Source organism: Chelonia mydas, chromosome 2, assembly GCF_015237465.2.
Source record: "Chelonia mydas isolate rCheMyd1 chromosome 2, rCheMyd1.pri.v2, whole genome shotgun sequence".
Taxonomy (NCBI): Eukaryota; Metazoa; Chordata; order Testudines; family Cheloniidae; genus Chelonia; species Chelonia mydas.
Window position 1 is genome coordinate 240,829,635 of NC_057850.1, and position 22,882 is coordinate 240,852,516.

The 22,882-nt window shown below is 36.8% G+C and overlaps 1 protein-coding gene across 11 annotated transcripts in view; it reads right to left on the bottom strand.

Moving 5' to 3' along the window:
- DYNC2I1 (dynein 2 intermediate chain 1) overlaps nucleotides 1-22,882 on the bottom strand; it is a 48,845-nt gene that overhangs the window by 20,297 nt on the left and 5,666 nt on the right. For 2 of the 11 annotated variants that reach the window (XM_037891059.2, XM_007054116.4), the window contains exons 2-16: nucleotides 22,063-22,116; nucleotides 20,422-20,869; nucleotides 19,567-19,634; nucleotides 18,492-18,824; nucleotides 16,094-16,158; nucleotides 14,138-14,198; nucleotides 10,386-10,451; nucleotides 9,219-9,263; nucleotides 7,585-7,789; nucleotides 5,577-5,679; nucleotides 3,263-3,392; nucleotides 2,267-2,378; nucleotides 1,860-1,954; nucleotides 1,414-1,543; nucleotides 237-409 (exon numbers count right to left, since the gene is read on the bottom strand). In XM_037891059.2, coding sequence (XP_037746987.1) covers nucleotides 237-409; nucleotides 1,414-1,543; nucleotides 1,860-1,954; nucleotides 2,267-2,378; nucleotides 3,263-3,392; nucleotides 5,577-5,679; nucleotides 7,585-7,789; nucleotides 9,219-9,263; nucleotides 10,386-10,451; nucleotides 14,138-14,198; nucleotides 16,094-16,158; nucleotides 18,492-18,824; nucleotides 19,567-19,634; nucleotides 20,422-20,869; nucleotides 22,063-22,116 — 2,088 coding nt within the window. Of the gene's footprint in view, nucleotides 1-236; nucleotides 410-1,413; nucleotides 1,544-1,859; nucleotides 1,955-2,266; nucleotides 2,379-3,262; nucleotides 3,393-5,518; nucleotides 5,538-5,576; nucleotides 5,680-7,584; nucleotides 7,790-9,218; nucleotides 9,264-10,385; nucleotides 10,452-14,137; nucleotides 14,199-16,093; nucleotides 16,159-18,491; nucleotides 18,825-19,566; nucleotides 19,635-20,421; nucleotides 20,870-22,062; nucleotides 22,117-22,882 lie in introns of those variants that run through there. The other 9 variants (XM_043541544.1, XM_037891058.2, XM_037891062.2 and 6 more) reach the window with 9 other exon arrangements.

The following is a 22,882-nucleotide window of genomic DNA, read 5'->3' on the forward strand; positions in this document are numbered from 1 at the left end:
CTGGCCCAGATTAAAAAAGAAGAAATCTGTAAAATGCGGTCAGGGTGAACGTAGACCCTCTCTCAGCTCTCCAATATCAGAGTGTGGAGTGGAGTGTGGTTATTGTCTCACTCACTGGATTCAACTGTACATGATTTATAAAGAAATTTTATACACTGTACCAGGACAGAACAGCACAATATGCATCCAAAAATCATTCATTCAATAGGCAATTGTGTAATGACTAGGAACTGTACCTCTGCTTCACAAACTAAAACTTTCTGAGGACTGGAAGGCTGCCAGACATTCCATACACATACGATGTACTTCCTGTCCAATTGAATAGCACCTGGCTTTTCAGGTAACCCGTGAACAGAAAGCAATGCCTGCCTCTGAACCTGAGAGACGTGCAAACAGGATACCTTTCGGCCTAAGTCAAAATAAAAAAGGAAAACTTGTTGAACATGAGAGAGAATAATTAGTTGCCACAGCCACAACCTAGGAAATTTACAAGTAATTTCAAAGAAAATTTTAATATTGCTGGCAGAGTGCATTTTCTGCCAGAGCATGAAAGAAGAGGGCATAGGGAGAGGGAAAGAAAACTGTTCTCTCCAGTCCCAAAACTGGCTTTAAACGAGGAAAGTGAACAGGAATGGAGAGAAAACTGAGCCACTGCTCTGCTCAGCTGCCTGGAGGCAAAGAATCTGCAGAACTATTATTTTGAGCACAACCAAGCCCTGGCATTCTCATTAAATGACTATGGTACATGGTGGAAGAGACGCTAACATCTCAACCAGAGAATGGGCAGTAGAGGGGAGGGTGCAGGATGTAGAAACGTAGGCATTTGTCAGAACAAGATTCATTTTTCTGGCATATCTATTAGAAAATGCAACATTTCATGTTGCAGTAGGTCTTTCCTTCACCCAGTCATGACAGTTTTAGTTTTTTCATTTAAATTTTTGTAGTTTGCATGGAGAAAGACACAGCTTTAGGGTAATACACTGTCTTCCATGCGTGTTGTGTTCTAAACATATCAAGCCATATTGTAGCAGTGCAACATGGTTGTTTTGCCCCACGTAGTCAAAGTTAATTGAGCTCTAACCCCAACATAACTAACCTGAGGAGGATCACTCCATGCAAGGGTGATCTTTCAGAGACAGAAAGCCAGTATATTAAAGAAAAGAAGGTGTGACTCTTGGCTGCATTTTTGGCCTCTTGTGGTCATTTGTAGCCGCAGTCCTCTAAACAAGCATATAGGGAACTGCTTAACATAGAATTACAGCAGGATCAGAGGAATGCAAAAGTGAGCTTTACCGCACCTTTACATCCTGACATGTGCTCTCCACAGATCAATCAAGCACAAATGCTGGCACTTCATGTAAAGAAGAGGAGTTCTATTTGTCCACTAAAAGGTGTGCAATAAAGTTCTCTTACCATGGAGAAAAGGTAGATTAGTATTTAACTGGAAGCAGCTATCACTAATAGACAGACTGGTTTGTCGAGATCTTAGATTCCACCTGGGTTGTGTTGCAACTCGATCTTCCTCAAGCAAAACAGCAATCACCTTTCAAACATAATTAATTACATTTATAGAAATAAAAAAGACCATTCTTGTATTTCAACTTTGCTATCGGCAACTTTCAAAACTATTTTGATGAGTTTAATAGCTGTTGATCAACTCTCTTAGTAACTTCACAGCTTTGCAAAACATGGTTTAATAGGGAGTTATGTTTTACACAGGCTTTTTTCTATCCCTCTGCACAGGGTTGAATCTCACCCGTAATGAATATTATTCAAGGGTACCTAGAAAGGACAGGCGTTTTAAGTGATCCATCTCTCCCACATTTTATATATGCACATTCACTGAGGTAGAAACGTACCTGACAAGCAGACCGGAGGAAGTTTGTTAATCTCTGTGAATCAATCTTAGGTGTTACAGCAATATCTATAGACACATCATTGCTGCTTCTGGGACCTGTAAAAAGACATGAGGTTACAAACAGGCACCAACATACAAAATCAACTACCAAGGAAGTTCCATGTTCTATGAAACATTTGAGAAAGAGAAGGGATGATAGCAGCCAACTTCTCTTCAGCAGCAACAATGCTGAGTTTGGAGACGCTGCTGGGGGAATACTTCTCTTTCCAGCAGAAGCAGGGATCAATCAATACATAAATAAATAAAGCAGTCTGTCTCATTTCATGATCTAACAGCAGCAGTGAAAAAGAAGGAGAGGAAGTTTAAGCATTTAAGGCCCTAAATAAACAAAAGCAAAGGGTTACTCACCTCCAGATACAAGGACACTGTCTCCTGGATGTTGTGTCCATTTTTCTAGAGTCTCTATTTCATCTGTTTGAACGTCTCTCTCAAGATTATCCTCATTGCTCTGAACATATGCCTAAATACGAAGTTAAAATTACGAACATGACGATGCCAACTCTGAGCACTTTCTTGCTGCCACCAAATAGCTGAAACTTAACATGGACAGTAATTTTTAAAAACTATTAAATTCAATATTACTGTCTTCTGTTTGTCAGTTGGTTTCTAAATACATACACATATTGTGCTACATATTAAATTGAGCGTAAATGTATTTTTAGGTTTCAGAGTAGCAGCCATGTTAGTCTGTATTCGCAAAAAGAAAAGGAGTACTTGTGGCACCTTAGAGACTAACCAATTTATTTGAGCATAAGCTTTTGTGAGATACATGGAATGCATCTGATGAAGTGAGCTGTAGCTCACGCAAGCGTATGCTCAAATAAATTGGTTAGTCTCTAAGGTGCCACTAGTACTCCTTTTCTTTTAATGTATTTTTAATTATTCATGTTTAAAATCAAATCTTTGAACACATCTACCAACAACATTCCGGAAGACATAGAACAGACAAACTATTTTAATGCTTTGACACACTTAGTTCAGGATAAATATTGAATCTCTTGCAAATATTCTTAGGACTCCTGTCGTTTTGCAGCTGTCCTTTATGTTAATAAGCACTGGTCATCTAAAAATGTTTATGCATGTATTATGTATTGCCTTGCTTCCTGTTGCCATTGTACTATCTTTCCCACTATCCTCCCACTTCATATACAAATTCCTCTGAAAACTAGAGCGCTACTGACTGTTTAGGCTCATTCCTGACATGGTTTTTCTCTTGTCAAAAGTAATTAAAGTGTTGACATTTACCACCCTCCTAGCTAATGTAACCAATGGAAGGAAAATAATTTTTCAGGATAAGAATTTCAGTTTTCAGGATTTATATAGTCTTAAAAGTCAGGTACTTGCCTGTTTAGTGTTTGTTTTTCCAAAGTTCCTGATGTACATGTCATATTCATTCACTGGAGGCAAATCCAGTAAAGAAAAACTGACTGAGAAATCCAGGTCAATTAGTCGGAGCAGTTCTGAACTGCGTTTCCTTTACAATGAATTACAAAACAGAAAAAGAGTTAAGATGCAAAACCTATATGAACCCATGGCAGAGTTAGAGGAAAATGGCATTACACAATAATGTACTACAGATCTAGCAATCTATTCACCGCTCCAAACAAATGCATGGAGTCCCAGATCAATGCCCATTGATATTAAAATGTTTATCCGTGTAGATACTCATACAAGGAATGGCAATATTAGGAATCTAGTTTATTGTGACATGAAGGTAAAGATCATATATGACTTCCAAAACCTGACTGCAAATCTAGGGAAACTTATACTACTAATTAGAGGTATACATAAACCCAAGCTTTTTATAGCCTAGGGAGTGTTTGTGTCCAACTATTCAAAGTGACAAGTTAAGTTACAGACCTTACTGAAAAGCTATGAAAAACTATGCTTCCTGTGATATAACAGATGCACTTTACGTTCTTCAAATAGTTAGGATGGTGGGAAGTACTCCTAAAGCCATGCCAAATATGTTAATGATATTCACAATTTTTTCTGTGTACACACAGGGTAATCTACACAAGCTATGACAGCAAGACTCCCAGCCTGGCTCTGAAGCCCATGCCCCTCCCTATGCTTCAGAGCCTGAATTCTAGCCTGACCCGCAACATCTACACAGGTATATTTAGTGCAGCAGTGCAATTCCGAATTTGTTGATCCTGTCTGAGAAGCTCTCTGCTGCGGACTGTATAGACAAACCCACACTATTTAGATTCTATGGAATAGAATTGATTGTTCTTTGTTACACTTAAAGAAATTATTTTAATATTTCTTTAATTTAAAACAAAGCGTACAAAAGGGATTTAATTTAAACCAAATAACTGTAGTTGATTAAGCAATCCTTCATCACATGTAAAATAAAATATTATATAAAATATTTATATATAAAGTAATTATATATCAGGATGGATAAAAATCAATGTTTTTTTTTAATTAAAAATCGGATTTTTTTAATTTAAATCGGATTTTTATGATAAAATGAGGAAAAGCCTATCTAAAGATTTTTGAGGAAAAGCCTATCTAAAGATAGTTTTAATTAAGATACATTATAGATCAAAGATATCTCATCAAGGAATAGGGATTATAAATTCTAATTCTATAGCATGAGACAATATATTCATGTAATGTTTAAGAAAAGTTTTGTAAATGAGTTCCAGGAGTTTATGGATTAGGGACCCAATCTCATGGGGTTCCACAGGCTTCGGTATAGATTATTTAGGTTAATCTTTCTATATACACAATGGGAATCAGTTCTCAGTCTAGATGATACCATCAGAGATGCTTAGTTTTGCAGTTCTCAAACTGTGGATTTGCATCTCCAGAGGTAACATGCTTGTTAACAGCAAAAATGTTTTAAAATAAATAAAATAAATAAATAAATAATATATAGAGAGGTGAGAAATAAGAGACCTCAACTCTATAGTCCCTCTGTAAATTTGTGTGCACAGAGTCAATCCCTTACCTCTCTCTAAAAGTGCAAAGTTTCAAGAAGTACAATGAATAGAAGATTGTTGGGGGTGGAATAGATCTGGACAAGGAGAAGAAGGCTGGAGATAAATGTGAGAAGCAAGGGACATATGCTTGTTTTGTTAAAATATTATATGTTTGCTGTTGAAGAAAAAAATCCAGAATACTTAACGTTGTTGTTTTAGTTAAATAAAACAATTTAAACGTCTCTCTGGTGATGTTCTTCTCCTAATACAGCATGGCAAGAAAATCCTCCAAATATTAATGATTAACCTGTTGAATTGAGATAGTTCACCTCCCAATGACTTCATAAATATCTGCTTCAATTACCTTTGGTAAATGAAATAACCAATCATTCATTTTCTGATATAGCTGTAAAACTAATCTGAAAAGTTTTCAAAATAAAGAATTGTTTACAAATGTATAGTGTATACCTACTAAAAATGAAACCTACATCTATCTCTGAGTTGTGAAGAATATGTTTATAACAACCAACAAGAATGCAATTTTATGTAGAAAGCCATAATTAAATCGAGTCTTCCTGACTAGTGATTTAAATCATGATTTAAATCAAATCCACCCTGTTGCATATAAAATATTACTAAGAGTATTTCAAACATTATGAAAAGAATTTACATTTTAGATGGTGAGCTGCCTAAACAGCTACATGCAGTGAATTTTTAATGCTGCTTACTTCTGTTTACTGGCCATATTTCGATTACTTTGCCGCTGGTTTGCTGTTTCAAAATCCATGAACATTCCACAAAGAGAGCCTCTGGCAGGAGAATCTTGCCTTTCTGTACGATATTACACAATTTTGTGAGTGAAATTAATAAAACATTAAAATGTCAGATAACTGGAGTTATAGCAATCAACAAAATGTGTTATGACGTGCAGATGCTAAAGATTAATTATGCAGGTAAGGATATATTTGCAGGAAAAGGAGTGCTGCACTGGGTATCATAACTTTATCAAATATAAAGCAACTAATCTTTTTTCCTTTACTGCTGGTCCTTTACTATTCAGATTTTCATTTCTCTTAAAACTGTCCCTTCTTTTCACCATGAAGAATTCCCCAATGTACATTAAGAGTTCAAGGATCAGCGACAATACTCTGCCTTTAAGATGGCCCTGTTCAAATAGTGATTATTAGGTCAGATTCACCCAAGCTGGCAGAAGGTGGTATAAACCACCTCCCAATAGGAGGTTGGCCTCTACAGCTGAGCCGGAATCACTGATTGAGAGGAGACATTGTAGCCCTTTGGGGACATAAGGCACAAGCTGAAACCTGCTGCTCTAAAGCCAGTCTAGTCAATGAACCAACTAAAGAGCTAGAATCCATGAACTCTTAAATTTTCGTTCCAGCTCTGCCAGTGACTCACTATGTGGGCTTTGAAAAGTCAATTGACTTCCGTGTCTGATTCACTGTCAGAGTCGACAATATTTAGCTACCTTAGAAGAAGATTGCTAAGATTTGTTAGATAATGTTTGTATAGTGCTTTTAAAATGTAAGATGCTATAGGAGTGCTAAGTATCATTGCTATAGTGATCTGTAGTTTACATTAAATCAGAATGATCTGTCAAAATACATAGAATACTGTACAATTTACAATAAATCAAAATTTGTGCAGCAGGTATTATAAGGGAACTTACAAATCTGATCTATACAAGAGCGTACATTAAAAGCTGATGCAGGAATGGTGAGCTTCTGCAAGAAATATAGGAAATCTGCACTGCAATATACTGACTCTTATACAGAAGGCTCTCACAAAACCTGCCCTCTTTTAAGCTGTGTCTGCACTAAAAATTAGGACCCATATTTCCACATTTATTGCCTTTTAATAATTAGATCAAATCTGCTCAGTTTACAAGTAAGAAGATGATTTTTCTAACTGCCAAATTACTACTTACTCAACCTGGAATCAAAGTCAAACTGAGTTCTGACAAAGATTCTGTAATCAGACTTTAGTTAAAAATGCAGTTGATGTTGCATTATGCAGAGAGAAGCTCAGTCACTCTTCCATAGCTGTATCTGCCCTGAAGTACCAAGAGGAGTAAAAAGTAATAAAAGAGCTTCTTATAGACCCAGTCCAGCATTGTGATCTGCATGGTTAGACTGTGTGAAGGTGAATCGGGGCCTTATGGCGGACATAGTCAATAAACTAAGCAGATCTGTCGAGGAAGAGGTTGTCATTTTACATAGTCACTTTTCACAGCAAAACTATACTTTAAAGATGAATTATAAACCAAAAATAAAAAATCGTGTTTGTGTTCTTTTATATTTTGGTTATTTTTTCCACCAGTAAAAGGTTTTTTTTAATCTTGTTTTTAACATAGAAAATATCAGGTCCTGACTTCTCTCTTTCTGTTGGAGGACATTGTTAAGACCTTTGAAAGACTGGGAGGGCAACACCATAGGAAGCTGAAACATGATCTGCAGCTCTCCCAGCCCTCCAAATGAGGGAACAGGGTTATTAAGTCTCGGCCTTTATACTTCACATTTGAATTCATTGGTAATATCTCTGAAGTTTTGGTTAGCTGTTTTGAAGTTATGCTGCTTAGACACAAAGCTAAGTGATTTACTCAGAACACTAGTTTTTTGCCTTTAATGGAGATCTTTAGAGCAAGTAGAAGTATCTTGTTTGCACAAAAGCTGCAATGCATTTAATAACAACACTTAAAAGATGAGCTCAATCACATACCCATGTTTGGTTCCTTTTCATGTTCTTTTTGAATTTGCTTTGGTAGTAAGGTACCAATCCTCTCATTTTCTGCATTAATTGCTCTTTGAATTTCTTCTATTTCTGATTTTTTGGAAACAGGGATCTCTCTTAGTCTTTCTTCTGAGTCTCTAGCCTCACTCTCATTGTCTTCATCATCATCGTCATCAAAATCATCTACATAATCCTTTAAAAATAACACTACTTTTAATAAATGTTAAACAGAAATGAAATAAAAAAATTGAAATCATACTACTGGTGCCTGTGTCAAAATACTTTTTGTCTTTTTTTAAAGATGCTTTTAAAAAAAAAATCCTATAGCTCAACACAATGAAGAGCAAAGAGTTCAAGAGCAATGATGCATGAAAATGGCCATAAATCCTCTGATCAGGAGTAATTTTAAAAAATAATTCTTTGATTTAAATAAATTACGTTCTCTTAAATGCCTGTGATAAGCTTATCTGGATTAGCCATACCCAGTGTCTTGGAACAGAAAAACAGTACCTTTTTTTTTTTTAAATCTTTTAAAGTGCATATCATAACAATGTATGTGCTGGTGTGTGGTGCTGTAACTGTTTTATGGACATTTGTTTAAGCTGAGATGCATAACTCTTTGTGGCTTTGCACCTATGAGTAGTCATCCCCAACTCGTGCCAATAAAACCTTTATACCAGCACACACCATTATGTAGTCTATAACAATATGGCATAAAATGGTCATATTAATGATGGAATAAATATATCTATTTCTGCAACCAATGAATAAAATGTACTTATTTTGCATCTTTCACCTCATCTTCTCTTTTCCCACTAATCTATATATGCTAGGACTGTGATAATCCAAACTTTTTAAACACTTTCTAACAGCCATCATTTAAAAAAAATAATCTAGATCCCAAACCTGCAAAGACTTAGGCCCATATTTAACTTTAAGCACAAGAGTTGTCCCACTGAAATCAAAGGAGATATACCATATATACACACAACTTGAAATTGTGGTTTTGACTGAAATCAATGGGGCCAAGATTTCACACACAGACCCTAGATGACCACAGTCCACAATCTGGTTGGACATGGCTAGTAATAAAGGTCCTTGAGGCACACTTTTTTACTTTACACAACTTTCTTGGCTAAATTCTGGTAAATAGAGCTGGTAACTTTATTTTATTCTTCAAACCAAACTGCAAGTCCAATAAAAATAAATTAATATAATTTTTGTAAATTGCTAGACTGAACACATTTTGGTGACCTATTGACATGTCAGACATACATGTCGAATTTAAGTTTTTCTTATAATCAGCAGTCCGTAACAAGTGAGTAGGCCAAAATTCAAGACTTTTACTCAAAAAGGTTTGAATACCTGAAATCTAGTAAGACAGAATGATGATCCTTTGAAGATTTCGAATGGAAAGTCAAAGTTGCCCGTCCTGTTTTCTCCCTACCCCCAGACTCAGAAATTTGACTTGATTAAGATAAAAGCTTGGCAAGAAGTCTGAAAGGGCCACAATGTTACCAAAAAAGTAAAAGCATAAAACACAAACCATGTTATGTTTGTTATTACAGCAAACAACAAGTTACACTTATGAATGATTACAAAAGGAATAAACTTATACATACTTCAAAATCATCTTCATAATTTGTCAAATAGTTATCACTGATTTCCTAGAAGGGGAAATATAACAGTATAATAAATTCAGCCATTATATAACTTTACAATACACTGATCTTTTATTTGCCAGAACATAAATAGTGAATAGCTTAATTGTTTATGTTCTCTAATAAAATTGAAAAATATATTTATAAAACTAATTACTACAAAGTCAGATCATAAATGGAATTACAGAAATATATAGTAACAGGCGGTGATGATTGATATACAATAACAACAACACAAACAAACCACAACCGAATCACATTCTATGAATAACAGCTTCTTTTCTTATGATTTTTTGGGGGGAGATTAAATGTGTTGGTTTCAACAAAGCCCCACACAAAGTTACTGTAGCTTTTATATTGGTATAACAACAGAATAAAACTGCCTTATTTCTCAGAGAACTAGACCGGAACATTCCTTATACACTATGTTAATTATAATGGGGTTCAAAGCTGATTAGTAATAAAGTAATCCAATTGTAAATTTGAATTAGGAAAAAGAGAGCCATAGATTAGTGGGCAAACAACAAATCTTCATTTAATAATAACTTAATCTAACAACATTACAATATCTGCTAAAAGCAATACTGAATTTACTGAGAGAATAGTTTATTCTTACTAAAACGACTGACAAGAAGTAGCTGTGCCTGCTGTCCTTAACCCATTGCCCTCCAAAAGCCATCATTTCTCTAAATACCCGTGTCTGCTTTTAAAAAAAACAATGAGCGACCAATTTATTAATTTTTTATAGCTATGCTCCCCCCCTTGCTATTCTGTTTTATTTATTCATAACTTTGACTATCAGAATGAAAGGGATTTTAAAAGATTTCAAAACAATAAAATTGTACATTTATGAAAAAATGTACAACACCAGCACTTTTGATAATTCACATCAGTGGCCTACAAATTAGTGGGTAGGATCAGGTATTTTTAGTGCAACAAAAACCTAGGTCTCTCTATAGCTGTGCCAGTTTTTGGAAATCTCATACTAATTAAACTGCATAAAAATACTATGCAGAATTGTATTGAAAAAAACAACAACAAATGGAATTTAACTCACAAGGAAGGCTATTTGATAATTCCATGCTCTCAAGAAATCAAGAGAAAATAAAAAATATCAATTGTGCTTACAAGTTCTTCCTCACTTTTTTGCCTCTGCATAGGTTTCCATGCTGACACATGTTCACCTTGGTGTTGCTAATGAATCAAAATATAAAAACAATAAGAGAAAAGAAGTGAAATGTGGCCCTGAACTAAGTAACTAAAAGAACCGATTGTAAATATATTAGTATTAATAATTCTTAACACTGAGCATTATATCATGCTTGCAATCTTCAATGTACTTTATAGACATGAAAGGCTGGCTGAGACAAACCTAATACAGCCATCCAGACTAATAAGGGGTAGTAAGATTCCAACCCCACCCCCTTTACAGCTTTGTTAAAGATGTCTGGATTTTGGGTCCGATACATCTGTGCAGTAGCGGGCTGCACACCAGCTGCTTCTCCAGAGAGCAAACAGGTGTGGGAACACACTCACACTGCCCAATGGTACTGGCTCGGAAAATGAAGGAAAGAAAGCTGCACTCATTTAAGAGCTGCTAATAATTACCTTACACACACACACACACACACACACACACACACACAGAGTAACGGCTAGTCTACACTAGAAGTGCTACAGTGGCACAGCTGCCCTGATGCAGCTGAGCCGCAGTAGCGTGTCTGGTGAAGACTCTCTATGCCAACAGGAGAGAGCTCTCCCGTTCTCATAAAAAATCCACCTCTGCAAGAGGTGGTAGCTATGTCAGCAAGAGAAGCTTTCCTGCCAACATAGTGCTGTCTATACTGGTGCTTAGGTCGGTATAATTTACGTCACTCAGGGGTGTGGATTATTCATACCCCAGAGTGACTTACATTATACTGAAGTAAGCTCTAGACCAAGCCTAAGAAGAATTTGGGGGGAATCATGATGCTAAGTCAAAATTCCTCCCAAGACTATTCCTAGGGCAGTGTATATTATGCACCTCTCCTCCCACAAAGCTGTGTCTAAGGGTGCAACCTAGCTCGGAGTAACTAAAAATAAAAATGTTTATGAAAACAAAGCTTGAAAGAAAATGACAAAAGGTATGTGATCACAAATTTAAAAACTGTAATAATGCACTCACACAAGGGGGCAGTGTTAAGCTTAACACTTCAGCCTTAATCTTTCACTGCTGAGTACTTACTGTAAAGTTAAGACTGCACAGTAACACAATTTTTGTGTATGTAATGTCTTGTTTTTCCATGAAGCAAAGGAAAAGACCAGAAAAATAAATTACTTACCCTACAGTATATGTGGTTCTTCTAAATGTTGCAGTCGGCATGGATTCCACTTTAGGGGCACATGTGCCTACTGTATGTGAGATTGGAGTCTTGTGAATAGCAGCGTCTGTTGGGGCCATGCTCATGCCCTGTGCCTTGTCATGCTTTCATATGGTGGGATAAAGGGTGGGTGGCCACAACCTTCCCTCAGTTCCCTCACAATTCGAAGCCCAAGTTTCTGAGGACTCAAAGATCCAGCCAGAGGTACAGACCAGTGGGTCAGGTACTTGCCAGGTTCCACCTCACTGCCACAGACGGCAAGAGGGAACTGTGGGAGGGCTTCGTTCACTCCACCCTCTATGCCTTTGCATAGGAGCATGAGGAGACACAGGGCACATCCAGAGCCCTGACTGACACTGCTATTCAAAAGACTCTGATCTGGTATAGATGAAGCACATATGCTCCTACAGTGAGTTCTACACTGATACATACTCAAAAAAGTTCCTATTCCTGCCTGGCCTCTTGGGCTTTATTACCAACTGGTATAGCTTAATGCAACCATGAGGCCACACTAAGTTACATCTGGAACTAAGTCAGGCATCATGGAGCCAGTATTGGAGGAGACCAGAGATCCTGCATCAAGCACAGTTTGATCAGACCCAAGCTTCAAGGCCACAGTACCTACAGCAACATTGGCTTGTCCACACTGTACATATGTTCTATTTCTATTATTTGTCAAGTGTATCTCACAAAATACTACATAAGCGCCAGGTGAGAACATTTACACTCCTGAAGGAACCTTTAGCTTTATACTTTCCTCAATGTTTTATGACCTGACTTTTAAAAAAATAAAACAGTGTAATCTTAATGTTGCATTAAAAAAAGGTTTGCATTCAATATTCTATTAAAATCCACTTACTAAAATTATGTAGATTACTTACAAATGGCTCTGGTTCATAAATGTTTCTTTTTTAATCAGTTACAATACATCCTTGACCATCATTCTTTACTTCTGGCCTGAACCAGATACACTTTCGTCAATGGAAGTCTATCCATTGACTTCAGTAGGTGTTGGAACAGGATCTACTTGCCAAAAAGTAGGGACCATAATTCTACATATGTAGATGCCAGCACAGTATTCCAAAACAGAATTTTAGATTTATTGGATGCTTCCGAGATATAATCTCAACATTACAGAATTCTATCCTCTGTAATCTTGCTGTTTGAAATATGCTAAAAATGTCTCAATAGTTAAAAGTTCTGTCTTGGTGAGTTACTGGTACACAAACTTGAACAAAATAAGTAAATAACTGTTATGGTATCCGTTCTGGAAAATTCCTCTAATTTATTTTGATCCACATGAGCCCTGATCCTATTCTTTGCATACTTTCATTTTTTTTATCATCCTTGTGGCAACTATTTTACTGGATAGTTATGAATTACATTGAGGGTCTCATGACAGATAGAATAAGATGTTAATTTCTTTCTATTTAGCTAAAAATCACATTTTCTCTGCTTATAACAACCGCTTAGAGGAAGAGTGGAATTTTTATATTCTATATAAGTAAATGGGTTTTTCTTGTAATGTATGGTTAGAAACTTCTCCCACCTTTGGGGGGATTTTTTCCCCAAATGTGTAAGATTTTGAAAAAATGTTGAGTAAAGGTGGGTTTCACAAAGACACTTAGGAACCTACACCCCAGAGTTAAGCAGCTAGGCCTGGGGAGTAGGTACTTAAGTCCCCATTTTAGGCTCCACTGCAATCCATAAAGTGCCTACCAAACTCTGCAGGTGCCTAAATTTTGAGGGTAAAAGTTCCCTTGGCACTGAAATTTCTGCCTCTGGGCATATCATTAGGTGGCAGGGGGTGGGAGGGGAAGAATTAATCTGTAGCCTGATGGTTAGGACACCCACCTGAGCTGTGATAGACCAAGGGTCCAGCCCCCTGCTCCACTTATTCTTTAATTATTTATCCACAGTGGAGTAGCTTCAACAGGAGAAATTGAGGGTGCACCATATCAGACTACCCAACAGCTCAATGGTTAGCGCACTCTCCTAAAAGGTGGGAGATCCCTGTTCAAATCCTCTCTCCCTCTCAGGAAGAGGGGGGAATTGAGCCTGGGTCCTCCCAGGTCCCAGGTGAGTGCTCTAACCTCTGACCTAAATGTTATAAGATAAATTTCACCTTCTCCTCCTCCAGCTGTTTTGTGTTCAGTTAGGAACCTGTCTGACATTCTTACAAGAAACACCTTAGGTGTCTAAGCCAACAAACTCCAGGAAACAAATTCCTGGTTGTGTATCACTAGCAGAAATAAGCACCTCCCTGCGGCCTGCACTTAGGCACCTATCTCTGTAAGAGGGGCACACTGATAAAGAATAAATCTATTTTCCTATACTTCATCCTGAAACATCAAAGTTATTTAAGAAATCTTTAATATATATACAAATTACCATATCTACTTTAATCATGTCATTGTGTTGTGATAATTTTTAGTTGCATTACATATAGTAACTACTATACTATATCACTAATTCTAACAAAATCCCTGTATTCTAATACTCCAAAACAAATAGTTTTACCCTTTGGCTTGTGTCCTCTTTTTTTTCCCTTTCAATGCTCTTTCCTTTATCTGTTGCACTCCTAGAAATAAACGGAATATCACTATGAATCTGCATTAAGTCAGAGGAAAATATTGTGTTGGGGGAAAACAGTTATTTTATATTAAAAAGTACTGAAGCCTTCCAATAAACTTCAATACTTCAGCAACAAAACCTAACAGCCATTGTATTCTTAGTTTCTTTCTGCAGGCCTCCGTGATGATGTGAGCCAAGAGCCAAGTCATTAATCAGCAAACAATTGCACAAACACTGCCCAGATATACTGCCTGACATGTCCTATTGCTATCCTTGAGTGGTAATTATAGAAAAAGTTAAGAAGAAAGAGTTAGTCCTGTACATTTACCGAGTATTACTGACATCATTGTCAGTAAATCAAAAATGGGCCAAGCCTGGCAATGTTCTTTTATACTGGAGGTAAGAGATATACATTCAAACTTGGTCCTTCATTTTGGGGTTAGAAGTGAGGAGGCACCACAGTCAGCCCCTGAAGAAGGAAAGAAAAGCAACAATTTGTGCTGCTCTTTAACTGTCCCTCCAATTATTCTGGAGGCAGAGTTCATGGATTTCAAATGAAGAAAGTCTACTCCCCTTAAGCCAAAGTAACAGGACAGTTCTTGAGACATATTATGGAACAGCCTTCCGGGTATGAAGAAAGAGAGGAGAGAAAATATAAGTGGGATGGATTCCCATATTCCTGGGGAAAGAAATCCCTTTAGTTACATAGGCTTGAGAATTTAAAGTCAGAAAGAAAAATTACTTGCCTATAATTCTGCTTCTCTGAAGATAACATTCTAACAAGTTTCTTCACTCCTGGATCATAACTCTATAGTGTTGAACGCCCTCAATTCTTAAAGTAATTTTGTCTATGAGAATAGGGGTGGCAGAGTAGAGAGCAAGCCAGGCTGTGCTGGCCATCTTTTGCCACCCCGATAGATATAAATACTGCTCTGTCAATGTTACAGTCATTAACTTTGATGTACAGGAGGCAAAACTCCCAGGATGATAAACTGGCCAAGATCAAGAGGAACTGACTAGAATGTTTAGGCACTGCATTTATACCTTGAAGGGATGTCAGGTGAAGGCTCATGCACTACCTCACTACCCTCAGAAGTCAGGAAATCCTACCAGTCTTTCACTAAAGAGCTAAGCTAAAACCCAGCAATGAGAATTCTGCCTGCCAGTATGTCTAGAGTTATATTCCAGAAGGCTGTATAGAGATTTGACATGGCTGATTCACTAAAGAATACAAGAACTATATTCTATCTTTAGTACGTAAGTGTAAACTCCATGATCAATGAAGGAAATAATTTATGCATATCACCCAGATCTTTTATCCCTCCTTGTCAAGACCCTTTTCCTTGGAAATCTGTATGTGTAGCCCTGAAATTGCTATCTAATTAATAATTTAAATGCCATGCCAGACTTGCAGCTAAGAAGGACATCTACAATTCAAAGAAACAATAAAAGATGCGCTTCACAGTTTACCAAGTATACATATGACTATGTGATAAACTGTCAGATGACAGACAAACAGATGTCTGGCTCTGAAGGTTCCTGGACTGTCTCACAATTTAAGTACAAGGATCAAATTAACTTATATTTTGCAAGTCTGCATCTCACCGCTCTGAACCAAAAATCAAAAAAATTCAACAGGAAGGAAAGCCTGAATATGCTTTTTAACAAATCATCTTTTTTAGGGCAGAATATGTAGGTTTTGTAATAATTTTAATGTACAAATTGCCTCCCAAAAGATTGTGATGCACACTGTAAATTATCTGTAGTAAAAACATATTTATTATTGAGTGACAACAATGCGCTTAACAATATTTGGGTAGTGCACTGTACCTTTCCTTTGTGACTTTCATACAAACAACATATATCGTACAGTATATAATAACGTTAAATATATGAGTGTACCTTTCATGATGATGGCTGGTTTCTTCTTCTCTTAAGCTCTTTCCTTGTTTTTTGTGCTCAGTCTTCTGTAAAAAATTGAAAGACTAGCATAATTCATAGTGACAGGTTTCAGAGTAGCAGCCGTGTTAGTCTGTATCGGCAAAAAGAACATGAGTACTTGTGGCACCTTAGAGACTAACAAATTTATTAGAGCATAAGCTTTTGTGGGCTACAGCCCACTTCATCGGATGCATAGAATGGAACATATAGTAAGAAGATTGTGTGTGTATATATATATATACACACACACACATACAGAGAAGTTGCCATACAAACTGTGAGAGGCTAATTAGTTAAGATGAGCTATTATCAGCAGGAGAAAAAAAACTTTAATCAAGTTAATCAAGATAATCAAGATGGCCCATTTTGACAGTTGACAAGAAGGTGTGAGGATACTTAACTTAGGGAAATAGATTCAATATGTGTAATGACCCAGCCACTCCCAGTCTCTATTCAAACTCAAGTTAATGGTATCTAGTTTGCATATTAATTCATAGTATTCACATTGTCAGAAATCTTCTGAGAAATAATGTATATGACCTTGTAATAAAGTATTAGCAGCAATATAAGAGGTTGCTGAGAAACAGTTATATTCCATTAACAAATCATGGGTCATCATGTGCTATCCATTTCTATGCTCCATTACTTGTAGGAAGCTCTGCATGAGGCCTCTCAAAGAGAAAGTAATTATGTTAAGCAAAGAAAATAGATAGCTGAAACATCAATTAAAGAAATGCCAAACGTGTACAGAGAACTTCTCTTGAAAATGCTGAACATTTGCAAGTGATCCTTAAGGGCAACATCCTGCACTATGCTGTGTTTGTGCACAAAGGGAGGAGAGGGGATTGTGAACATCTTTCATTTGTGCAACCAGCAGGACTGGATTACCTCATAATGCTCAAGAACCTGAGGGGAATCTGGCTGACTTATTCGGGCTATGGGTTAGCACATATGTTGCTTTCATCAGTACATACTTGATGGAAGCTTACAGTCCTCTTGTTCAGAGCAGCAGCAAAGTACACACTGCATGTGCCTCTGGCTCTTTTTGAGGAATCCTGTCCTGACCACTTTAGGATCCCTGTAGCAGAGGCTTTGCCGCTCTCTCTGCTTCCCATGCTGCACCTGCCAGGGTGGAATTTATCACTTAATTTCTGTACACAAAGGGCTTGTCTACACTTGCAAATTTACCGAAATAGCTCAGAGTGTCCACATAAGAGCTTGTATATTCTGGAATAGGTATTTCAGCAAATCTCCAAGTCTAGACAAACCCTGAAAAATTTGCTGATAGTCAGTCATCTGACTTATGTCACTAATAAAGACACGGAATTACAGGGGGAGCTGGTAGCAATTCCTATATTAAGGTTGCTTACATTCTCCTTTACCAAGGAGTTTTCCAACTTATTTTGAGAAGCTTTCACACCTTCTGTTTGCAGCAGGCCTTTGATATTCGGCAGGAGGAATCCCCTTGTACTACAGAAGTGATTTTTTGACCTATGACATTCCAATCAGATTAAAAATTGCCATTTTCTTTCATTCATGCAGAAAAATGTTGGCAGCATGCCAAAATCACAGAACACTCCAACATTAGGCTTGCATTTCTGTCAAAACAGCAGCAGCATCACATACTACACTGGAAACACAAGGGAGATGTTAGAGCAGTAGTAGTGAAGGGCTGAGGTTGGGGAACTGGGCTGTACTCTCCCCATAACCCTTGGAATCCAGCACTTGGCACCAGTAGCCCAGTTACCCCATTCCCAATTCCAGAGGCACCATTTGGGACAGAAGCTCCCCCAAATCCTGAGCAGACACAGAGAGAAAGAGGGCCTGGGCTCCCCCAACCACTGCCCATGGCACCACAAGACAATCACAGCTCTGGAGGCAACAGAAGTCTCATAACATGTTAATAATAGGTGGGATTTACAAAGAAGCCTAAGGGAGTTTAGGTGCCCAAAAACCAGTGAAATTAAATGGGAGTTGGACACCTAACTCCCTTGGGCTCTTTTGGAAATCCCAGCCAATTTGTTTTTCTGGACGTCTAACAATCTCCTCTTCAGCATTTTAATAAGAAATTCAGGGTCCCAATGAAGAAACTACCAGACTGCATTTGTGAAGAAGACAATCAGAATGCATGTGTGTGTATGTACATTTCAGGAAATATCAAAATTTATTGTCCCCTCAGGAAAAGCTTCATTCAATATTTATCTTCCGAGTCCATATCTCTGGATGTTCACTTCACCAGAAATCAATATTTGTTTATTATGTTTTAACAAAGCATTTTCAAGACAGACTGGGTGTTAGATGAAATAAGAAGGTATCCGAAAAATGTTAACTACAACTTTTAAGTTTTACAAAAACTAACCTTAAGGTCTCTTTTCTTTCTTTCATTTTCTTCCCTCTGTCTTTTTTCATTATTCTCGCTCAGTTGTCTTTCTCTATCTTCAATGGAGGATCCTTCTTTAGGTCTCCTTAACACATATTTTTCTTCCCCATCCTTTACAAACAATTCATGGCTTCTTTCTTTTGAAGGTCTCTCTTTTCCTCCCCTAACTGAATGTTCATGTTCTCTTTTATCCCTATGACTCCTCCCTCTGTCTTTATTCAGTTCTTGATCTCTGTGTGACTTGTGTCTATGTCCACCTTCTTCATCTTTCTTTGTTAAAAACTCGTCAAGACTATTTTTGCTCTCACTTTTCTGGAACAAAGAAAAATAATACAAAAAAAGTTAGAGACTTCTCCAAAGATTTTTAGTTAAAATGTTAGAAGTAACAGAATTCTATGATTCTAGAAATCAGGAATGGATACTCATATTAGGTCATCTAGTCCATCTCCCTGCCAGTATAGGATTTCTCCATACAATATATTGTCACGTGTTGTGTCTACTAAAGTTTCTAATTACACTAGCAATGGGGCTTCCAATACTTCCTCTGGGAGACTGTATCCCTCACTGTAATGGTAAACTCCCCTTTAGAGTATGAACTCTTCAAGCAGAGATGTAGCTCTTTGTTTTTTAACACATAATCTGTAGTAAAGCACCATGTACACTTACAATGCCAAATAAAGAAATTAGTAATAAGTACATTAATAAATAATAGGTTAAACATTTTGCAATACATTTGTTTGATGATGCTGTACAAAAATAAATGATAGCTACATGTTTAAACAAGAACAACATATCTCCTTAAAGATTATTAATGGAAATGTTAAAAACAAATAACATTTAAATGTTTTCATGTTGAAAGTTAGATGACATTTCCCTTTTAATAAGATTAAATTACAATTAAAGAACTATGTTCAAATACTGTTTGGTTTTTTGTAACAATTTACATGCAAGCCTGCTATAAATACACTTCTTGGATTACTCAGGCACTGGAGTTTTATCAAATTTATTCATTACATTTTACCTTATCTTATGCTATTATGAAACATTTCCTTACTTTTCCTTCCTTTACTTTTCTTTCTGTATGTCTTCTCTCTTTCACTTCATCCCTTATGTTTGCTTGCTCTAAAAAAATTATATATATAAAATTACTGAAGACATTTTTCCTTATTACATTAAAAACCCCCAGTGTAGTACATGACACATTACACCGGTAGTATGTGGCACGTATTCCACATTTCAGTGACGGGGACCCTGAATCCAGCAATGTTAATGCAAACAGACAGAGTTGCCACCCTTCTCTCAATGGAATATATACACACATTGTATAAAATTCAAACCTACCACCTTTTTTTTTTTTTTTTTTTTGGGGGGGGGGGGGAGGAGTGGGAGAGATTTACTGGTAACAAATAATAAAACAGTATAAACTTGAGCCTAAATTTCCCCCCCAAGATTGGTTGTATCTGGGGTTTTGCCTAAAGAGAAGCCCTTGAGAGAGACTCCATTCCCTCTTGCATGATGGTAGGAACTACGATACCGCCTGCTATCACTCATCTATAATTACATTGCAATTTCATGCAGAGTTCAGGCACCTGATAGCAGAATTACCCAAAGGAGAAGCCCTGTATTCATACAGGGTCTTATAAGTCACCCACTATGTTAGAATTAATTAATCACCAAAAACTACTATACTCAGTAACTCACTGGGAAGGAAAAGAGGCAGCTGAGAACCTGGGAGCTTGAAAATGAAACTGGGTTACTGAGTAAGATTTTTCAAATGCACACATGGCAGCTAGGCACCCAGTGCCCATTGACATTACGCTCCCTGCAAGGACAGGAGTTTGGTTTCAGTCCATTTCTACCTATAAAGTGAAATACTTCAAAATATGCACAGCAAAGCAAGCCAGCCTACCCAATTGATCCTTGCTTTCTCTTCTTCTGCGTTGTTCTTTATCACTTCCTCCATATGCTTTCCGGTTATTCTGTATAAGCATTTGCTTCGGCTCATCCCTCCTATATTTTCTGTCTCTTTCTTTATCACTCTCCTTCTCTTTATCTTTTCTTTTAATGTGTTTTTCCTTCTCTGCATCTTTTCCTTGGTCCTTGTCCTTAAATTTCTCTCTCTCTTGTTCTCTGTGATGATCTTTTCCCCTTTCTCTTTCTTTTAGCTTATCCCTGTCTCTTTCACCAGATTTAAATCTCTCTCGTTCACCTGTCCTTTCTTTTGCCTTTCCCCTGTCCTTGTCTTGATCCTTGTGTATGTATCCTTTGTAATCAACCATGTCATGAGTCTCTATAGCTCTTTGCAGTTTCTTTTCCTTCTGTTTCTTATCTTCAGATTGACTATCTGACTGTGATACCTAAAAAGAGTAAAAATAAACTGATGCACAATTAAAATTCACGAATTTATTTTCATATAGTATTTTTATCCCAAAAATCCATAAGTGATTTATGGAACCCAGTTTCCAGAAATTTGTGAAAATGCCCACGTGTATACATGCCTGGATTGTGCATACAGTTACTACAATTAAGCTTGCAATTGTCATAATAAATTGATATACAAAGGGCAACTCAGATGCATGACTCATCATTTCCATATACTTTAACAGAACTGCTTCCACAACTTGGTGTTCATGTGTACAAATTACACATGTAAATATGCATACTTTTTTGTGCTAGTCTGAAAATTTAGCCCTATATCTTTACGTTGTGATCATGCCTTCTTCATTTAGAAAATGTATCACACACCACCAGAAATAATAAATTATAACAACATATATGTGGGCATCATGCAGCCACCTCTATGGCAGAAGATTGGCAGTTAGTTGACAACAGGCATAGAACATACCTTATAACGAGAGCTGGGAAAGAAACAATTTGGCCAAGAACCTAGGGAAAACCTAAAGTCCTATTTTTAAAAAGTCACGAGGGATGAAATCCTGGTCCCACTGATGCCCATAGCAAAACTCCCATTGATTTCAGTGGGGTCAGGATTTCAGCCTAGACCTTTCATATTAACGCAGAGCAGACAAGAACTTCTTTTTAAGTTGCATTCATACAGTAAACTGAATAAAACTTAATATATCTACCTAATAGGGATAAAGGGCTCAGTCACTCCTGCTAACATCAAAACCTTTCAAATCTAGTACATAGACCACTAAGCCATCCCCACTGCAGGGCTATCATTCACTTCCATTGGTGTAACAGAACTAATCAGTTTTAACACTCTGCACATTCATGAAAACATGAAGATTCAGGCTCTGAACAGAAAAGCAGTTATTATCAATGATCTGGCCCATGTATTGTACATGTGACCTGCTGCATAGTTTCTGTATAACTAAATAAAATATGCATTAACCGTTTCCTGAGTATTAGAAGATTGCCTTTCTTAAACTTGATGTTGAAATTCTCCCACAAATCCAATTAAATCTGAGCTGGGAGGACTGGAGTGTCTTTGCATCCTAAAATATAACATTAGTCACATTAATTTTACTAAAGAAAGCAGTCCAGAAAATGGCTAAATTGATTCTATAAATTTACAGAAGATGTTTACCCTAAGATGTTTCTTAAGTTCATCTGATTTCCAAGTATCTTCTTTGGTTCTTCTCTAGAAAAGGAATGACAAAGACATGCTAAAGATGGAATAATTGAGTTCAGGTGCAGAATAGCCACTTTGCATATTATCAATGGACATTTTTAAACTGAGGAATTAAGCCATTTATAAATATGTATGTACCATTAAATTTTAATTACATCACCATTAACTTGCTTAAGTGTGCCTAAGTATTTCAAAGTAGCTCAAGTCCACTATTTCCACCACCAGAAGGGAAAGTTGATTTTCCACACAGCAGTGGGTCCTTTTTGTTTTATTTCTGAGCACTGGAGTACAACAAAATTAAAGATAAGTTACTGCATACTCCGATTAAACTGACTAAGAAATCTTCTTGTTGAGTAATTATGTTCCATAAGGTGCTGACAATATTCTCCTATCCCTACTACTGTATAAGGTATAATGGGAATTGACGTTATATATGTCAATTGACTGTTATATGAAATACTGGCATTTGGCACTGAAGTGAAAAAGGAGTATAAAGACAATCACAGTATAAATTCAGGCTTCCTCTGGTCTCCTTTCTCAGTAGGATAGCAACATTCCTTTTGTCATAGCTCTCAAAGTTATTTTCCTTAACTGGAAAGCTGCATACAAACTAAATCTCAGTCTGTGGCATCACTTACTACATAGCACTGCAGAATATAAGGAAGTTTATCTTATTAAGCATTTTCTCAACTTAAAATGGGTGCCATTTTCATTTAAAGGGATATGTCAGGACAAGTCTGGTTTCAAATTTAGGTTTTGTAAAAGTTATAAACAC